This window comes from Schistocerca serialis, chromosome 4, assembly GCF_023864345.2.
Source record: "Schistocerca serialis cubense isolate TAMUIC-IGC-003099 chromosome 4, iqSchSeri2.2, whole genome shotgun sequence".
Taxonomy (NCBI): Eukaryota; Metazoa; Arthropoda; class Insecta; order Orthoptera; family Acrididae; genus Schistocerca; species Schistocerca serialis.
In genome coordinates this window covers 628,203,190-628,222,336 of record NC_064641.1, presented here as the reverse complement: position 1 = coordinate 628,222,336, position 19,147 = coordinate 628,203,190, and the positions used below count along the sequence as shown (strand labels likewise).

At 40.1% G+C, this 19,147-nt stretch overlaps 1 protein-coding gene across 9 annotated transcripts in view; it reads right to left on the bottom strand.

The window, feature by feature from the left end:
- LOC126475450 (D-aspartate oxidase) overlaps positions 1-19,147 on the bottom strand; it is a 245,700-nt gene that overhangs the window by 56,982 nt on the left and 169,571 nt on the right. For all 9 annotated transcript variants that reach the window (XM_050103316.1, XM_050103324.1, XM_050103319.1 and 6 more), the window contains exons 2-3: positions 15,499-15,702; positions 10,654-10,777 (exon numbers count right to left, since the gene is read on the bottom strand). In XM_050103316.1, the coding sequence (XP_049959273.1) occupies positions 10,654-10,777; positions 15,499-15,702 (328 nt within the window). The remainder of the gene's footprint in view (positions 1-10,653; positions 10,778-15,498; positions 15,703-19,147) is intronic.

Genomic DNA, 19,147 nt, shown 5'->3' with positions numbered 1-19,147 from the left:
TACGGATTTAGAAGTATACTTCATTAGAAGACAGATTGACAATGCTTACAGGAAAACTGAAGAGGCCTTTGGAGAAAAGAAAAGCAGTTGTATGATATCAAGATATCAGATATAAAACCAGTCCTAAACAAAGAAGGGAAAGCTGTATGGTGGAAGGAGTATGTAGAAGGTCTATACAATGGAGATGAACTAGAAGATGGTAATATAGAAATGGAAGTGGAGGTAGATGAAGATGAGATAGGAGATACGAATCTGAGAAGAATGTGACACATCACTGAAAGACCTAAGTCAAAGCAAGGTACCAGAAGTAGACAACATTCCATCAAAATTACTGATACCCAGCCGTGACAAAATTCTTCTATCTGGTGTGCAATATAGACGAGACAGGAGAAATATGCTAAGAATTGAATAACAAAATAATAACTCCAATTCTCAAGGAAGCACATGGTGACAGATGTGAATATTACCAAACTATCAGATCAATGTCATGGTCATAAAATACTAACATGAATTCTTTACGGAAGAATGGAAAATCTGGTAGAAGCCAACTTTGAGGTAGATCAGTTTGGATTCCAGAGAAAGGCAGGAACATGCAAAGTCATGCAGATCCTACATTTATCTTAGAAGATAGGTTAAGGAAAGGCAAACCTACATTTATAGCATTTGCTGACTTAGAGAAAGCTTTTGACAATATAGACTGGAATACTTCCTTTGATATTCTGAAAGTATCAACGTTAAATTCAACGTGTGAAAAGCTATTTACAACTTGTACAGAACCTAGACAGCAGTTATATGAGTTGAAGGGCATAAAAGGGAGGCAGTGGTGTTATTCAATCTGTACACTGAGCAAGCAGTAAAGGAAACAAAAGAAAAATTTGGAGCAGGAATTAAAGTAGAGGGAGAGGAAATAAAAACTCTGACGTTTGCCAATGACAATGTAATTCTGTCATAGATAGCAAGGACCTAGGTGAGCAGCTGAACGGAATGGGAGGATACGAAATGAGCATTAACAAAAGCAAACCAAGGATAATGGAATGTAGACAAATTAAATCAGGTGATGCTAAAGAAATTAGATTAAGAAACAAGACATTTAAAGCAGTAGATGAGTTTTGGTATTTGGGCAGCAAAATAAAGGCCGTTTTACACAACTGACTTTCTTGTTTCAATTGACTACTCAAGACAAGGGTGTCTACTGCAATGCCCCTGGTACTTTACTCCTGTACTGAGTCTCGCCTGTTTCAAGTGGTCATTTCTGTTTACGTCAGCACCAAAATAGACAGTGTTGTGAGAGCTGTCTGGTGTGCAGTTTAGCATCGGAATGGTGAAAGTGAGGTTATGAGCAACTATCCTTTATAATGATAAATCAAAATACAGCAACAAAATGTAAGAACAAGCAATGACACTAGAGTTTGTTAATGACTAAAGCAGAATTCATAGCATAAGTTCTTGTCAAAGGTCATTTGGTAAATTGTTCACACACCTGAGAACTAAAAGAATAAGAAAAGTGTCGCCAAAAGATTTCAGAACATATATATTTATTTGCTCATGAAAATATTTACTTGCAACCACATCAGATAACATAGAATGCAGTAGGTAGCACCATTCGGCTTTATCCTTTACATCTTGTTTTCTAAATGAGCACCAAAAAACAATGAAAATTATTTTTCTCGTCCAATAATTCGGACTTTTTCACTGTTAAAATACTTTTCACTAAAACATGTTTACCTATTTATGTTCTTTTGTATGCATAGTGTAGGTTTTTTCTGCTGTAAAATGTAAATTCCTTTTTGCTTTCAGATCTTTCGTCTCTCTTGTAGGAGAAGACTTGCAGGAAAAAATACCAGAACCTTGGGTAACTTTTCAGTGTGCCACAAAAACAAAGCAAACAACATAACAAAGATTTAGAGGATACAAAGACACAAATTTCATTTCTGTAATAGAAGTGAGCTCAACGAGACTAAGTTATAACTTCTGATGTTACCAGACACCGCCATAGTTCTCTTCTGATGTTATCAGACACCACCACAGTTCCTTGTCTCTGCAAATGTGCAGAACTCGACATGTACCACGATTTAGCGATCACCAACGTCATAGACACATTTGTGTTGTGGTTGGTTGCTGATTTATAAGCAGTAGTTGTTTTAAAGCAGAAAGTCACTTATGTTAAATGGGCTTAGCTCATGACGGCCTAAGTAGAAAGAATAAATTGTAGACTGGCAAGAAAAGTGTTTCTGAAGAAGAGAAATTTGTTAATATAAAATATAGATTTAATGTTATGAAGTCTTTTCCGAAAGTATTTGTATGGAGTGTAGCCATATAAGGAAGTGAATAATTGACAAGAAGAGAACAAGAGGTTTTGAAATGTGGTGCAACCCGAAGAATGCTGAAGATTCGATAGATCACATAACTAACAATGAGATACTGAATAGAAATGGGGAGGAATGTAATTTGTGGCACAACCTGACTGGAAGAAAGGATCAGTTGATAGGACACAGTCTGAGACATAAAGGAGGGTGAAAATTGTAGAGGGAGACCAAGAGATGAATACAGTAAGCAGATTCAGAAGGATATAAGTTTCAATTAGTTATATGGAGATGAGGAGGCTTGCATAGATGAGTAACATGGAGAGCTGCATCAAATCAGTCTTCAGACTGAAGACAACAACAACAACAACATTTCAGGATCAGTTGTTTCCTTAAGATTTTCCTGAAGTTCAAGTGTGGTATGTTCAGCTCGCTGCTTGCTCTGTTCATTGACCTCTGTGGGCTATGTGTGAAACTCGCCAATATGTGGTCAATCTGTTTCATCAGTCACTGCAGGTCGAGCCATTCATTTCCCATTGTAGAGGCATCCTGAAGCTTTAAACTCTGCATACACGCCAAATGGAGTTGACAGTAGGTGGATCTTTGTTGAACTTCGTTCTGGAGTGACAGTGTAACAACAGATTGATGTGAATGTATTTCAAGCACAACATACACTTTCTCAGTGCCTGCCACCATCTTGACTAAGTGCTCAATGCTGTGCTCTCATGGCATAAATCTGAAGTGCAGCTTGAATAGTACTAAATTTTTGGAGTTTTCTATAAGCGTGTTGAGTTTTGTGACAATATGTCAATTAATGCAGCTACAGTGAATATATGAAGTCACTTCAATCATTTATAATAACCTTGTTTGCAGAACGACAGTGAATGTAGAAGAAAGTGCCTCTCATGGGGCAATCTTGCAAGGGAGGCAAAGCACTTTGGACAGAGGCAGGTGGAACTGCCAGTTTCAAGGGTGCAGATTTTAACTACAATTATATTTTTTCCTATGGGGACACATGCTAGAAATACTACATTGCACAACACTATGCAAAGATATGACTTGACCCCCCCCTCCCCCATGAACCATGGACCTTGCCGTTGGTGGGGAGGCTTGCGTGCCTCAGCGATACAGATAGCCGTACAACCACAACGGAGGGGTATCTGTTGAGAGGCCAGACAAACGTGTGGTTCTTGAAGAGGGGCAGCAGCCTTTTCAGTAGTTGCAGGGGCAAAAGTCTGGATGATTGACTGATCTGGCCTTGTAACAATAACCAAAACAGCCTTGCTGTGCTGGTACTGCGAACGGCTGAAAGCAAGGGGAAACCACAGCAGTAATTTTTCCCGAGGGCATGCAGCTTTACTGTATGATTAAATGATGATGGCGTCCTCTTGGGTAAAATATTCCGGAGGTAAAATAGTCCCCCATTCGGATCTCCGGGCGGGGACTACTCAAGAGGATGTCGTTATCAGGAGCAAGAAAACTGGCATTCTACGGATCGGAGCGTGGAATGTCAGATCCCTTAATCGGGTAGGTAGGTTAGAAAATTTAAAAAGGGAAATTGATAGGTTAAAGTTAGATATAGTGGGAATTAGTGAAGTTCGGTGGCAGGAGGAACAAGACTTCTGGTCAGGTGACTACAGGGTTATCAACACAAAATCAAATATGGGTAATGCAGGAGTAGGTTTAATAATGAATAGGAAAATAGGAATGCGGGTAAGCTACTACAAACAGCACAGCGAACGCATTGTTGTGGCCAAGATAGATACGAAGCCCACACCTACTACAGTAGTACAAGTTTATATGCCAACTAGCTCTGCAGATGACGAAGAAATTGAAGAAATGTATGATGAAATAAAAGAAATTATTCAGATAGTGAAGGGAGACGAAAATTTAATAGTCATGGGTGACTGGAATTCGAGTGTAGGAAAAGGGAGAGAAGGAAACGTAGTAGGTGAATATGGATTGGGGCCAAGAAATGAAAGAGGAAGCTGCCTGGTAGAATTTTGCACAGAGCACAACATAATCATAGCTAACACTTGGTTTAAGAATCGTGAAAGATGGTTGTAAACATGGAAGAACCCTGGAGATACTAAAAGGTATCAGTTAGATTATATAATGGTAAGACAGAGATTTAGGAACCAGGTTTTTAATTGTAAGACATTTCCTTTGGAGATAAGAGAACCATTTGTATGAATATCAAAGCTCAGGTGGAAACCCAGTTCTAAGCAAAGAAGGGAAAGCAGAAAGGTGGAAGGAGTATATAGAGGGTCTATACAAGGGCGATGTACTTGAGGACAATATTACGGAAATGGAAGAGGATGTAGACGAAGATGAAATGGGAGATACGATACTGCGTGAAGAGTTTGACAGAGCACTGAAAGACCTGAGTCGGAACAAGGCCCCCGGTGTAGACAACATTCCATTGGAACTACTGACGACCTTGGGAGAGCCAGTCCTGTCAAAACTCTACCATCTGGTGAGCAAGATGTAAGAAACAGGCGAAATATCCTCAGACTTCAAGAAGAATATAATAATTCCAATCCCAAAGAAAGCAGGTGTTGACAGATGTGAAAATTACCTAACAATCAGTTTAATAAGCCACAGCTTCAAAATACTAATACGAATTCTTTACAGACGAGTGGAAAAACTAGTAGAAGCCGACCTCGGGGAAGATCAGTTTGGATTCCGTAGAAACAGTGGAACACGTGAGGCAATACTGACCTTACGACTTATCTTAGAAGAAAGATTAAAGAAAGGCAAACCTACATTTCTAGCATTTGTAGACTTAGAGAAAGCTTTTGACAATGCTGACTGGAATACTCTCTTTCAAATTCTAAAGATGGCAGGGCTAAAATACAGGGGGCCAAATGCTATTTACAATTTGTACAGAAACCAGATGGCAGTTATAAGAGTCGAGGGACATGAAAGGGAAGCAGTGGTTGGGAAGGGAGTAAGACAGGGTTGTAGCCTCTCCCCGATGTTATTCAATCTGTATATTGAGCAAGCAGTAAAGGAAACAAAGGCAAAATTCGGAGTAGGTATTAAAATCCACGGAGAAGAAATAAAAACTTTGAGGTTCGCCGATGACATTGTCATTCTGTCAGAGACAGCAAAGGACTTGGAAGAGCAGTTGAATGGAATGGACAGTGTCTTGAAAGGAGGATATAAGATGAACATCAACAAAAGCAAAACGAGGATTAAGTCGGGTGATGCTGTGGGTATTAGATTAAGAAATGAGACACTTAAAGTAGTAAAGGAGTTTTGCTATTTGGGGAGCAAAATAACTGATGATGGTCGAAGTAGAGAGGATATAAAATGTAGACTGGCAATGGCAAGGAAAGTGTTTCTGAAGAAGAGAAATTTGTTAACATCGAGTATAGATTTAAGTGTCAGGAAGTCATTTCTGAAAGTATTTGTATGGAGTGTAGCCATGTATGGAAGTGAAACATAGACGACAAATAGTTTGGACAAGAAGAGAATAGAAGCTTTCGAAATGTGGTGCTACAGAAGAATGCTGAAGATCAGATGGGTAGATCACATAACTAATGAGGAAGTACTGAATAGGATTGAGGAAAAGAGAAGTTTGTGGCACAACTTGACCAGAAGAAGGGATCTGTTGATAGGACATGTTCTGAGGCATCAAGGGATCATCAATTTAGTATTGGAGGGCAGCGTGGAGGGTAAAAATCGTAGAGGGAGACCAAGAGATGAATACACTAAGCAGATTCAGAAGGATGTAGGTTGCAGTAGGTACTGGGAGATGAAGAAGCTTGCACAGGATAGAGTAACATGGAGAGCTGCATCAAACCAGTCTCAGGACTGAAGACCACAACAACATGACTTGACAAAACATGTTGATGTTTTATCTTTCTGGAAATGTACGAGCACTCGCACACTTGCAATTTTGTGGAAGACCCATACACATGGGACCAAAGAGCCACATGTGACTTGTGAACTGCAGTTTGTTGCCCACGGGCCAAGTACATTGTTATGCGATCTACTACACTGAGTGTATGATGTTGATACGTGAGCAGTTTTTTTGTGAAACACTGTGGGAAGGTGTTGAGCTAGTATTGTTCTGTTGCTGTTGTAATTTCAGCACCACCCTCTTCATCATCCTCACACACCACTTCCTTTGAATTCCGAGTTGCATGGAGTCTGTAAACTCCTCTTTATCTCCAGCACCTCCATTCAGATAATTTCTCGTGTAATCTGGATGTCTTCATCGTGTTTCTCTGGCATGTACTGAATAACCAGATGCCCCATTTCATGAACCTACCCTGCGTCAATCCCCATCCCCGCCCCCCCCCCCCCCCCCCCTCCGAATTTTAGCATGTAGAACTGGCAGTCTTTAATTTATTCTTCCTCTGATGCCACCTTCACATCTATGACACCACCTTTTCTAGCTGCTACACAGTCATTTTTGGCCCATGTTTCTTGTATTACCATTAATGTACAAGTAACTTTGCATTGCCTGTGGTATTGTGAACTACAAACTCTCACATCTGTGATCTCCAACAGAGTCACAGCTGTGATTTGCACTCATTACTGCCTGCTGTAATGTACAGTTCACACAGCGTCGACAATATAAGCAAACCGAATGACAAACACTATGCTGCCCTTTTGCCTCCATACAGTTGAACTGGCAGAAATTATATCAGTGCACGCCGTCATTTGTTGACAACTTTGAAAATCAAGTGCTGTATAGCAGTAGCAGCTTTCGTGCCATTTCTGATACAAATTTTTCATGTCGGTGAACATTTTAATGTTTGGTGCAAACATATTTTTGTCAGCATTAAGTTGTTTCCTGTATTCCGGTGAACTGCTGTGTAAGCATGGTAGATGTTCTTAAAAAGCAAGGTACAGAGGATACATTCCCATTGCTGGTAGTAAGACGAAACTTGCCACTAGCTCGCCACTTCCCTACCCCTATTTGTCCTAGTACTAGGACACACAGATGCCACTGCTTCCCCTCCCACTCTTCCAAATTTTTCAAATTAAATCTGTGTGACCTCTATTTCCAAAGCTCAAACTGCAAATATATGATGACCCCTATATATTCAACTATTATACAATATAAGATGGTGACCTCTGCAACAATAGTTTGATCTGTGAATCAAAGACAGGATTGTATTTTTCAAATGATGAATTAGAGGAAAAAACCTTGTCTTATAGTTAGGTATATGGAGTATTTTCCAACACCTGTAAATACTGACTACTATTTACAGTACATGGAGCTTTATAAGAAATACTATTACTTGTCATGTAGTTAACAGAACTTTTTAATTCTTGAATCTAGACATTCAGGTAACTTGTGGAAAGAATGGCCAGTGAATTATGGTTTTAGTTTTCTTTTGGATACACGGGGCTTCCTAATTTCTTGCTTTATTTTAAGATGGAAGCTTTTGAATATCTTCTTACAACTCCACACTGAAACCTAGACAAAAAGGCACAGTCTATATGAAAATGATTTCCAACAATCAGTCTTTCCTTCTCATCCTGTTCGGTAAGTCTCCCCCCCCTGACCCACAGTTCTGGGCGAGTTTCCCAAAATCTACCCCTTTTCCTAGACCTCTCCAGTCCTTTACCTTCACCCCTTTTCCTCCCCCTTCAACCCTTCGACCTGAAGGAGGAGCCACTGGCTCTGAAAGCTTGCCAATTACAACCGTCTTTTATGTATGTGTTCTGCCGCCACTTGGTGAATAGATTTTTTGTCTATCCAATTAAATAATTTTGAAAATGATTTTATGTCTTGTATTGTGGCTGTGTAAATCACAGCTCATCTCAAACTGATGCCTATTTACAGCAACAAAAACCACTAAGGAGTTAATTTATTGAGAAGTGAGAGAGAGAATTCCAAGATTATCAAAAAGGTTCCTGCAAGATGTACAGTTATCTGCTTCACAAAATATTCTTACAGCATGTTTTTGCTGTATAAACACTTAATTAATTTAGGTGGACTGCCCCACAATACAATATCATAAGGCAACAGAGCAAATATACAAAATAAGCCAACACACTTGCCTTTAGATCACCACAATGAGAAATGCTTCTAACAACATAATACACTGAACTATGCCTCTTTGTTAGTTTTGTGTGTGTTGGCTGCATTTCAACTTGTTACTTAGCTGCACCCCAAGGAATTACACAATGTGTTTGTTTAGTGTCTAGCAATGTCTATGAGCCACATCGGGGGGGTAGGGAGTGAAGGGACGAAATAACTTTTTCAGATTATCAAGTGCTGGTAAGTGCAAAACATTTCAGACTTGTTAACATGGCCACCAGTAGCTGAGTGCATCGTGTATATATCAAAAAACAAAGATGATGTGACTTACCAAACGAAAGTGATGGCAGGTCGAAAGACACACAAACAAACACAAACATACACACATGCGCGCGCACACACACACACACACACACACACACACATACACACACACACACACACACACACATAGACACAAGCAGACATATTCAAAGACACCATTTGAACACCATCTTTAAATATGTCTGCTTGTGTCTGTATATGTGTGGATGGATATGTGTGTGTGTGTGCGCGAGTGTATAACCGTCCTTTTTTCCCCCTAAGGTAAGTCTTTCCGCTCCCGGGATTGGGATGACTCCTTACCCTCTCCCTTAAAACCCACATCCTTTCGTCTTTCCCTCTTTCCTGATGAAGCAACCGTTGGTTGCGAAAGCTAGAATTTTGTGTGTATGTTTGTGTGTCTATCCAATTAAATAATTTTGAAAATGATTTTATGTCTTGTATTGTGGCTGTGTAAATCACAGCTCATCTCAAACTGATGCCTATTTACAGCAACAAAAACCACTAAGGAGTTAATTTATTGAGAAGTGAGAGAGAGAATTCCAAGATTATCAAAAAGGTTCCTGCAAGATGTACAGTTATCTGCTTCACAAAATATTCTTACAGCATGTTTTTGCTGTATAAACACTTAATTAATTTAGGTGGACTGCCCCACAATACAATATCATAAGGCAACAGAGCAAATATACAAAATAAGCCAACACACTTGCCTTTAGATCACCACAATGAGAAATGCTTCTAACAACATAATACAACATAATACAACATAATACACTGAAAACCTTTGTTAGTTTTGTGTGTGTTGGCTGCATTTCAACTTGTTACTTAGCTGCACCCCAAGGAATTACACAATGTGTTTGTTTAGTGTCTAGCAATGTCTATGAGCCACATCGGGGGGGTAGGGAGTGAAGGGACGAAATAACTTTTTCAGATTATCAAGTGCTGGTAAGTGCAAAACATTTCAGACTTGTTAACATGGCCACCAGTAGCTGAGTGCATCGTGTATATATCAAAAAACAAAGATGATGTGACTTACCAAACGAAAGTGATGGCAGGTCGAAAGACACACAAACAAACACAAACATACACACATGCGCGCGCGCGCGCACACACACACACACACACACACACACACACACACACACACACACACACACACACATAGACACAAGCAGACATATTCAAAGACACCATTTGAACACCATCTTTAAATATGTCTGCTTGTGTCTGTATATGTGTGGATGGATATATGTGTGTGTGTGTGCGCGAGTGTATAACCGTCCTTTTTTCCCCCTAAGGTAAGTCTTTCCGCTCCCGGGATTGGGATGACTCCTTACCCTCTCCCTTAAAACCCACATCCTTTCGTCTTTCCCTCTTTCCTGATGAAGCAACCGTTGGTTGCGAAAGCTAGAATTTTGTGTGTATGTTTGTGTGTCTATCGACCTGCCAGCGCTTTCGTTTATATATATATATATAAGGCTACAGTCCTTATCTTGGTGCTATAATGTTCCTACACCCAGTAAGCATCCAGCGATGGTAGTGTGTGCTCTGTCTCTCTGCTACTTTGCTTTATGTGATGTGTTACAATGTGCGCTGCAATACAAAATCCGATACTTGTCAGATGCGTTCTGTGAATAGGTTTTTGTTGGTAAAAAACAGCTGACCAATTGAAATTTAGGTTATTTCGACTGCTTGGCTCACTGTCCTCTACAGGTGCTCCCTGAAACTGGTCTCTGGGTGTATTATGCCCAGTACTTATGCCTGGATGGTGCTAGATGCTCGGTCCACAGCCTGCGCCACATCAGGTGCTCTGCCTGCAGCTCGCACTGTGTCAGGTGCGGACTGCAGACGAAGTGCCTGATACAGTGTGGACTGAAGATGGAACACCAGGCATCAGCACTGGACCTGACACACCAAAAGACCAGTCTCGGAGAGGAACTGAGGAAGACAGTGAGTCACGCCGTCTAAATATCGACATACCACTGGGAAAACCTGAAGAAATATATCACAAGGACGGCTACTTACCTGAACAATATCTTTGTTGATACTTGAAAGTATGTACCCCGACATCTGGATTACACCAGCATGTGCTGCTTCAGCTGATTTTCTGATATCTTCGTAGTAGTAGTAGGAGTCATTGATCCACTGCCTGGGTGAAAATCAGCAGTATTAAATTTAACTACGTTACTTTTGTATTAATACATATTCTACATCAAATTATATTTTCTCTGATTCTTTGGGGCATCTGACGGCCAAAAACCTATTAAGTCACAGAACACATCACTAAATACGCAGTCCACAAAATGGTAATTAACATTTTGGGGAATATTTACACAAAATTATCTTAATTCATGTAGACAGGAATTTTTTAACACTATCCTTTGCCTTCTACACCTGACTTACAAGAAAACAATGAAATTATAAATTAATAACAAGAGAAACTCTAAGTCCATAACTAATTCTGTATCAAATATCAGTAACCCCTAAACAGAAACTAATGAAAATGCCCAGAAGGTCAGAAAGCAGTTTTTGGATCAACATTAATACAGACTGTTAAAGGACCTTTTATTCCAAAGTAAAAGTGGACCACTTATTGTTTCACAGTTAAAAAGATTCCCTTTGGGTGACAATTACTTTAGGAGTCTAACTCAAATGAGCCATCATTTGACACTGTTGTTGGGTTGGTTAAATAATGCTGGTGTGACATGTAAACTGCACAACCAATTGGCTGGTGGTAGGCAAACCATAGTGAGAAAATGACAGAGAATCTATGTTTTTCTTCCTCTTTCATGCCCATTCTACTGTGAAAGTTACTCTACGGAACATTCAAATAAGAAAGTGTTTGAATCAGTTATTTTTATTTGTGATGCCAGTTCCCGAATATGTGTAAGTAGATGCCATGCCATGCCATGCCCATCTACAGTGCTGAATGGGTGCAAATGGCAGGGAGGCAATAGAGCATAATGATAAATTTGAGTGAGTTAATAAACAGCATACCACATTCTGATTGATGTATCATTCACCAAAGAGCTTCACAATCTAATTTTGTGTTTTATTATACATCATCATAATCTAATTTCATGTTTCATCATACATCATCATAATGCACATTCTGATGCTGGATTTGCATACATGGAATCCTATTTTTTGTTTCTGAACACAGTTCAACAAGATAAGTAAAATAGTAAATTATGACTATTAAGTCATCTACAGAAACTGAACATGAAAATTATATCATAGCTTGTATAGTGTTGTTATACAGATAAATTACACAGAAATACCATCCTCCCAGTCTTTGCTGATGTCACTCAACTTCACTACCAGAACTGTTTTCATAACTGTAAGTATTTTTTGTCACTCTGCTCCAAAAATGTGTAGTCCTTACTAGCATCCACAGAATTTGACACATGGCAATTCTTGCACTCTTTGATGATAGTATATGGTGTACGGTACATTGTGAGAGATAACCCACTAACACATAAGGCTAACTGATGGCATTTAATCTTGCTAGGTTGAGTGAGTGCATGATTTCCTTCCAAAGGTATATCAACCCAGTCTGGAGTTAGAAGTACAATCAACACATACTATGAATAGGTATGTCTTCACCTCTGTTCTTTACTTCAGATGTCAGATGACCTTTAAAGGTATCCAACACTAGCACAGCTCTGTTACTTAGCAATGCATGAAGTATGCAATTTCAAACAGGAGCTAGACAGTCCTTCATTCATTCTGTCATTTCCCAGTCTCTTTCTTGGAAACAAATCACCAATCCCTAAACCAAATTTTCTTTTGACTATTTTTACACTTCACAACAACAAAGTGGGACAGCTTTCCTCACTTGCCGTACCTCCTACCATTACAGTAATTCTTTGTCTTTTCTTGTTTTAAATGAGATGCTTTTTGACCATTTATAGTCCAGTGTTGTATTGCTCAGTATGCCCCAAAAGAAGGTTGCCCCAGTGGTGTTAAATATCTAGTGTAGAGATACAGGTGCCATTGCTGCATTTGGATTACATGCCTCATGAAGTTGACACATTTCTCAATACAATCTTTGCAAGTGAAGTAGCTCATCAAACACGGGGGCCACTTCTATGGATTAAATTGTGGCACCAGCTGAAAGTCCCAGGGAATTCTGTCTGTGATATGTTTAAGGTCTTCACTTTATCTAAAGGATTTAGCTGGATTACTTGTCAAGTTATATATCCCATCTTTTCTTTGGCCTTTTACAGAAGAGAGAATCCAGTTTTTATGTTAAAATATTTGCCAGCTTTTGGCCCTTCTCTGATGAAACAGCAGTTTGCAGCTTATTCTGCAATGCAATCCAACACTGCATATTACATTTGTCTGAATCATACATTTTGCAGCTTGTCTATTAGATCTACTGTTTGCATAACAACAAACTGAGAATTTGAAATCTGAATCATAACTGTGTAGAAGTTTGTTGTTGATTTGCTTTTGATGTTACTACTCGGTGGTGAAGATTAAATTTTATCCTTTAGTTACAGAAAAAGTGAGCCTGTCATACAATATCGGAACCGTGAACTTGACAATAGTAGGTGCAAAAATGAAATGTCAACAGTTGAAGATGATTATACGAGGGCGGTTCAGAAAGTAACCTCCGATTGGTCACAGTGCGGGTTGTGGGGGGAGTAGCGACGCCATCTGTGCGTTCACGCACTCAACAGGTCAGTCGGCATCAAGCCGTGGTCGAGTGAACGTTGTACCTGCGCTAGTATAGTTTTTGTGGCAGTTTGAAATGTGTGCTGCAATAGAAAACCCCGCCAAATGTGAAGTGCGTGCTGTCATAAGGTTTTTTACAGCCAAAGGATATTCTGCAGCAGCTATTCATCGTGAGCTTTGTGCCGTGTACGGACCAAGAGTTATGAGTGAAGGAGTTGTCCGTGAATGGGTACGTTTATTTAAAAGTGGACGAGAAAACGTTCATGATGAAGAGAGGAGTGGTAGACCATCATTGGTGACTGACGAACTCGTTCAGACAGTTGATGCGAAAGTTCGTGAAAATCGACGTTTCTCAATGTCGGAGTTGTCTACTGGTTTTCCACAGATTTCTAAGACTCTCTTGTACGAGATAGTGGCAGCAAGATTGGGTTACCGTAAGTTCTGTGCACGATGGGTGCCCAAAATTCTTACCGACCACCACAAAACTCAAAGAATGGCCTCTGCATTAGACTTTCTGTCACGTTATGAGGACGAAGGAGAACCATTGTTAAACAGAATCGTGACCGGTGACGAAACCTGGATTAAGTACGTGAACCCTGAGACAAAAGAACAATCAAATATGTGGGCACATTCAAATTTGCCTACCAAACCAAGAAAAGCCTCGCAAGATTTTTCTGCCAGAAAACTGATGGCAACGGAGTTTTGGGATGCCAAAGGGGTGTTGTTGGTTGAATTCATGGAACGTGGTACGACCATTAATCAAGACGTGTACTGTGAAACAATAAAAAAGTTACGACGGGCTATACAGAACAAACGCCGTGGTATGCTGACTTCCAGTATCGTTTTTTTGCACGATAACGCCCGTCCTCACTCTGCTCGCAGAACAACGGCCCTTCTTGAGTCCTTCAAGTGGGACGTTATCAACCATCCACCTTACAGCCCAGACCTGGCTCCAAGTGATTATCAACTCTTCATGCATTTGAAGAAATGGCTCGGGTCACAGCGGTTTGATGACGACGAAGAGCTCAAAGATGCGGTCACAGGCTGGCTCCTGGCACAAGCGGGTGGTTTTTATGCAGAAGGAATTTCAAAGCTTGTGAAGAGATACGATAAGTGCCTCAATCGCTATGGAGACTATGTAGAAAAATAGTGCAAAGATGTAGTTGTAAGATGTATATATTAAAATATTTTTATTTAACTTGGTGTATTTTTTTAAATCAACCGGAGGTTACTTTCTGAATGGCCCTCGTACATTACCTTATATACAACAATGAATTTCCGAACACTGGTGATATTACTATTCCATTTTGAACAAGGGATCAGACACTGCTTTTGCAGTTTCTATGCTATGAAAACATACTGACACCTGAGGGGTCACACAGGTAAATTGTACCCCAGTTCTTCAGGGCTGTACTTTGGGGAAAAAGCACAATGTACATCTGAGGTAATACAGCAATAACTTGTAGATCAAATAAAGTAATATAATGTTTATTCTGTGAGATTATTATGTCCATTACACATTAGTAGAGATGGATTTTTCTCTCACATGGAAGTACTGAGCAAAACAATCAAATTCCTGAAAATCTCAAAGGCATCTTGGGAGAAAATGAATGATGCTGCACTATTTTGAATACACATGAAAATCATAAAATACTACTATTTTAAGAAATCCTCTCTGAGAATGTGGAAGTTGATTGTTTCAAAAGACTATTTTCCATTCACCTATCCAGGCACAGGTGGAATATCAACTATGACATCAACTTAGTATTTACAAAACTACTTATCTAGAAAAAAATATTACATAGTATGGAAGAAATCACAGGCAGGTGTGTGTGTGTGTGTGTGTGTGTGTGTGTGTGTGTGTGTGTGTGTAGAGAGAGAGAAAGAGAGAGAGAGAGAGAGAGAGAGAGAGAGAAGGTGTGTGTTTGATCTTTTACATATGCCTTTGTGAACTCATTATATATCTGTGTGCTGTGTGTCAGTATTTGCTTTTCCTAGGTTTATGTTCATTAATGTAAATATTTATAGTTTTAAGTCTGGCACAGTCTTAATACACATTCAGTTTCCAACTACAAGCCATATGAATACAGTTTCAGCCTGCTTTCAGTCTACTACTTCTATTTTCAGAGAACCAAATATATCACAATCGCCACAACACAGTCAAAGAGTTTCATTTACAGTGTTACTTACCTGCTAATATCTTCAGTAGGACCACAGAAACTAGAGGCTGGTCTAAATATGCCAGCAGCACCATCACTTGTAGTTTCCTGACCAAATTTGTCAGCAATAATAGTTAGAGAAGCCGAAGGATATTCCTTTTGTAGTTCCAAAGCAGTTGTCACACCTACCACGCCTGCTCCCAAGACACCAATGCGTATGTTAGACATGGTGATCCTGGAACATAAATTTATTCATTTTAGAATGCATATTGCGTTGGTGGCAAAAGACCCATACCACACACACACACACACACACACACACACACACACAAGACAATGGAAGAATAGCAGATAACAAAGTAACTGTATAAGTTAACTGACTGTAATTGAAAGCTGTTCCACAAAATGGTGCATTACACTATTATGGTAATTTTTGATGAGATTGACACTGAGTATCACTCCCAAATACCTCAGCACCACTGATCCATGAGAAGGATACAATAAATGTCCATTTCAAAGACTTTACAGCATAAACTTATGCAGAGACATCTAAAAATTCGGGGTCCAGCGACATTAATGTAACCACTGCCTACGTTCGACATCAACAAGCAATAACCACTTGCAGACAGCAGGACATAGCCCTAGCAGTGTTTGGTATATAAAGTGTGTCAGCGGGGCATGATAAACAGTGCAGTCATTGTCGTTAATGCACAAAAGAAGTGATTCATCTATCGTATGAAAGGGCATGACCACTAGATCTTGGGCCAAGGGTGGGAGCATGGCCGAAATGAGTAGGTTTGTGTTCTATTTGTGTGTTGTGGTTAATGTGTACTGTGTATGGCAAAATGATGCTATCCAAAATGGGTGCCAAGACAACTGTGGTGGATCATGGCATTACGACTGGGCTGAATGATGGTTGCAGAGACGCATATGGGTGAACAGACATGCAAATGTTGAGCAATTGATCACCTAGATGAACCAAGGGGGCTACCAAGGTGTCTCCTCAACAACTGTTCAGCATACATTTTTGTGTATGGGTCTCCACAACTGGTGCCTGGTTCATGCTGACAGCTGTTTATGGGCGATGAAGGCTTTAATTTGCATCCCAATACCACAACTGGACATCCACTAAGTGGTGACAGGTGGGTTTTACAGATGAAACACATTTTATGATCCACTGGACAGAAGACCATTGGTGTTTACGGCATGAAATGTCTGACAGCAGACACCCTGCAACAATCATCAGAAGGGTCCAGGACAAAGGGCATTCCTTGGTTGATCACCTCATTCTGGAAGGTACAGAAGATCAACACAAGTATGCATCTATCCTTGGGGACCATGTCCACCCCTAAAAGCAGTTCGTTTTTCTTCGGCATGATGGCACCTACCAGCAGGACAAAGTAACATGTCAAGTATGTGCATGGTTCGAAGAGCAGCAGTATGAGTTTACAGTAGTCCCCAGCCCACTAAACTCCCTGCATTTAAACCCAATCGAGAATCCCAGCTCAATCAGGCTGTTTGTGCCATGGATCCTCACCTGATAAACCCAGTGCAGCTGGCCACAGTACTGGTCGAAATGGCTTTACCTTGCTGTTGGTATCTTTGAGAACAGCAATGATTCTCTTCCTGCATGTCTTGCAGCTGTTCACACAGAAATAAATTGTTATTAGGCTTTTGGCAGGTGGTCACGCTGATGTGACGGGACAGTGTATTTTTCAAGTACTGCATCCTGTTGAATCTGAAGGTGATCTGAATAAATTTTGTAAATGTTTGTGTCTGCTGCTTCTGTGCTGTAAACACTTTTTTTCTACCGATATACACTTACTGGCAGGCCTCTGCATTGACTATATCGAAAGTATATCAAACCCAAGAGTAACTACACACAAGCACTTTGCTACAATGTAAGCTATTAAGGATTCTTATTATCACTTTCCAATTCTGTATTATGAACTAGTCACTTGTAACTGACATCTGAGATACTCTGGTTGTAAAAATTTACTCGGCCTCAATACTCTCACTATGTAGTGAGATGATGGTAGAGCACAGGCAAGCACTTTGCCAAGATACCAAGACACTTGGCGCACAAATCAAAAGAGAATGTCTAGTCCAGGATGATGATAAATATATCTGTTATAAGGAGAACGTTAGTGATACGACCATATCTATTAAATGGAATTGGGGGCTATGAAGCCCTATGGTGTGACCAAATGATTAAATTACACTGAAGACCCAAAGAAACTGGTACACCTGTCTAATATTGTGTAGAGCCCCCATGAGCACACCCAAGTGCCACAACATGACGTGGCATAGACTCAACTAACGTCTGAAGTAGTTCTGGATGGAACTGACATCCTGAGTCCTGCAGGGCTATCCACAAATATGTAAGAGTACAAAGGGATGGAGAGCTCTTCTGAACAGCACATTGCACAGTACCCCAAATATGATCAAAATGTTCGTCTGGGGAGTTTGGTGACCAGCAGAAATGTTTAAACGCAGAAGTGTATTCCCGGAGCCACTCTGTAGCAAATCTGGACATGTGGGATGTCACATTGTCTTGCTGGTTCTGCGCAAGTCCTTCAGATTGCAAGATGGACATGAATGGATGCAGCTGATCAGACAGGATGCTTACGAACATGTCACCTGTAAGAATCACATCTAGACATATCAGGGGTCCCATATCACTCCAACTGCACATGCCCCACACCATTACAGAGCCTCCACCAGCTTGAACAGTCCGCTGCTGACATACATATTGTCTCCAAACCCGTACACGTCCACCCGCTTGATACAATTTGAAATAAGACTCATCCCACCAGGCGAAATGCTTCCAGTCAATGCTTTGTTGAATGGTTCGCATGCTGACACTTATTGATTGCCCAGCTCTGAAATCTACAGCAATTTGCAGAAGGGTTGCACTTTTGTCACATTGAATGTCTCTTTTCAATTGTCATTGGTTTCATTCTTGCAGGATCTTTTTCCAGCCACATGCAGTGTCGGAGATTTCGTGTTTTACCAGAATCCTGATATTCACGGTACACTCATGAAATGGTCGTATGGGAAAATCCTCAATTCATTGCTACCTCGGAGATGCTGTGTCCCATCGCACATGTGCCGACTATATCACCACGTTCAAACTCACTTAAATCTTGATAACCTGCCACTGTAGCAGCAGTAACCAATCTTACAACTGTGCCAGATACTTGGTGCCTCATACAGGCATTGCCAATCGCAGCTCCATATTCTGCCTGTTTACCCATCTCTGTATTTGAATGTGCATGCCTGTACCAGTTTCTCTGGCGCTTCAGTCTTTATCAATAAATGACCAGATGTTAGAAGGAATACAGCTTTTAATGAAGATACAGCCACACAATCACAAAAAGAATACAGATGTCAGTTACTTAGCTACAAGTTACAATGAAAATGCTCACTGTCTTAATGTAAGAAAAACTGAGTTACTTTGAATTTTTGAGGTCAATTCATTAATATATCAATTAAAATGTATGACAGTTTGCACTAGATAAAAAGTGTTGCTGTGAATTGCAGTATCATTCAGGAAAATCTCAATGGACCACATATGGTTAAAGTGCTAAAGATGAGAACAGAACCTACCCTCTCAGAGGTGCATAGAAGACTGTTCAACTGTTCTTTCCTAGTCAACTACTATCAAGAGTAATGAATCC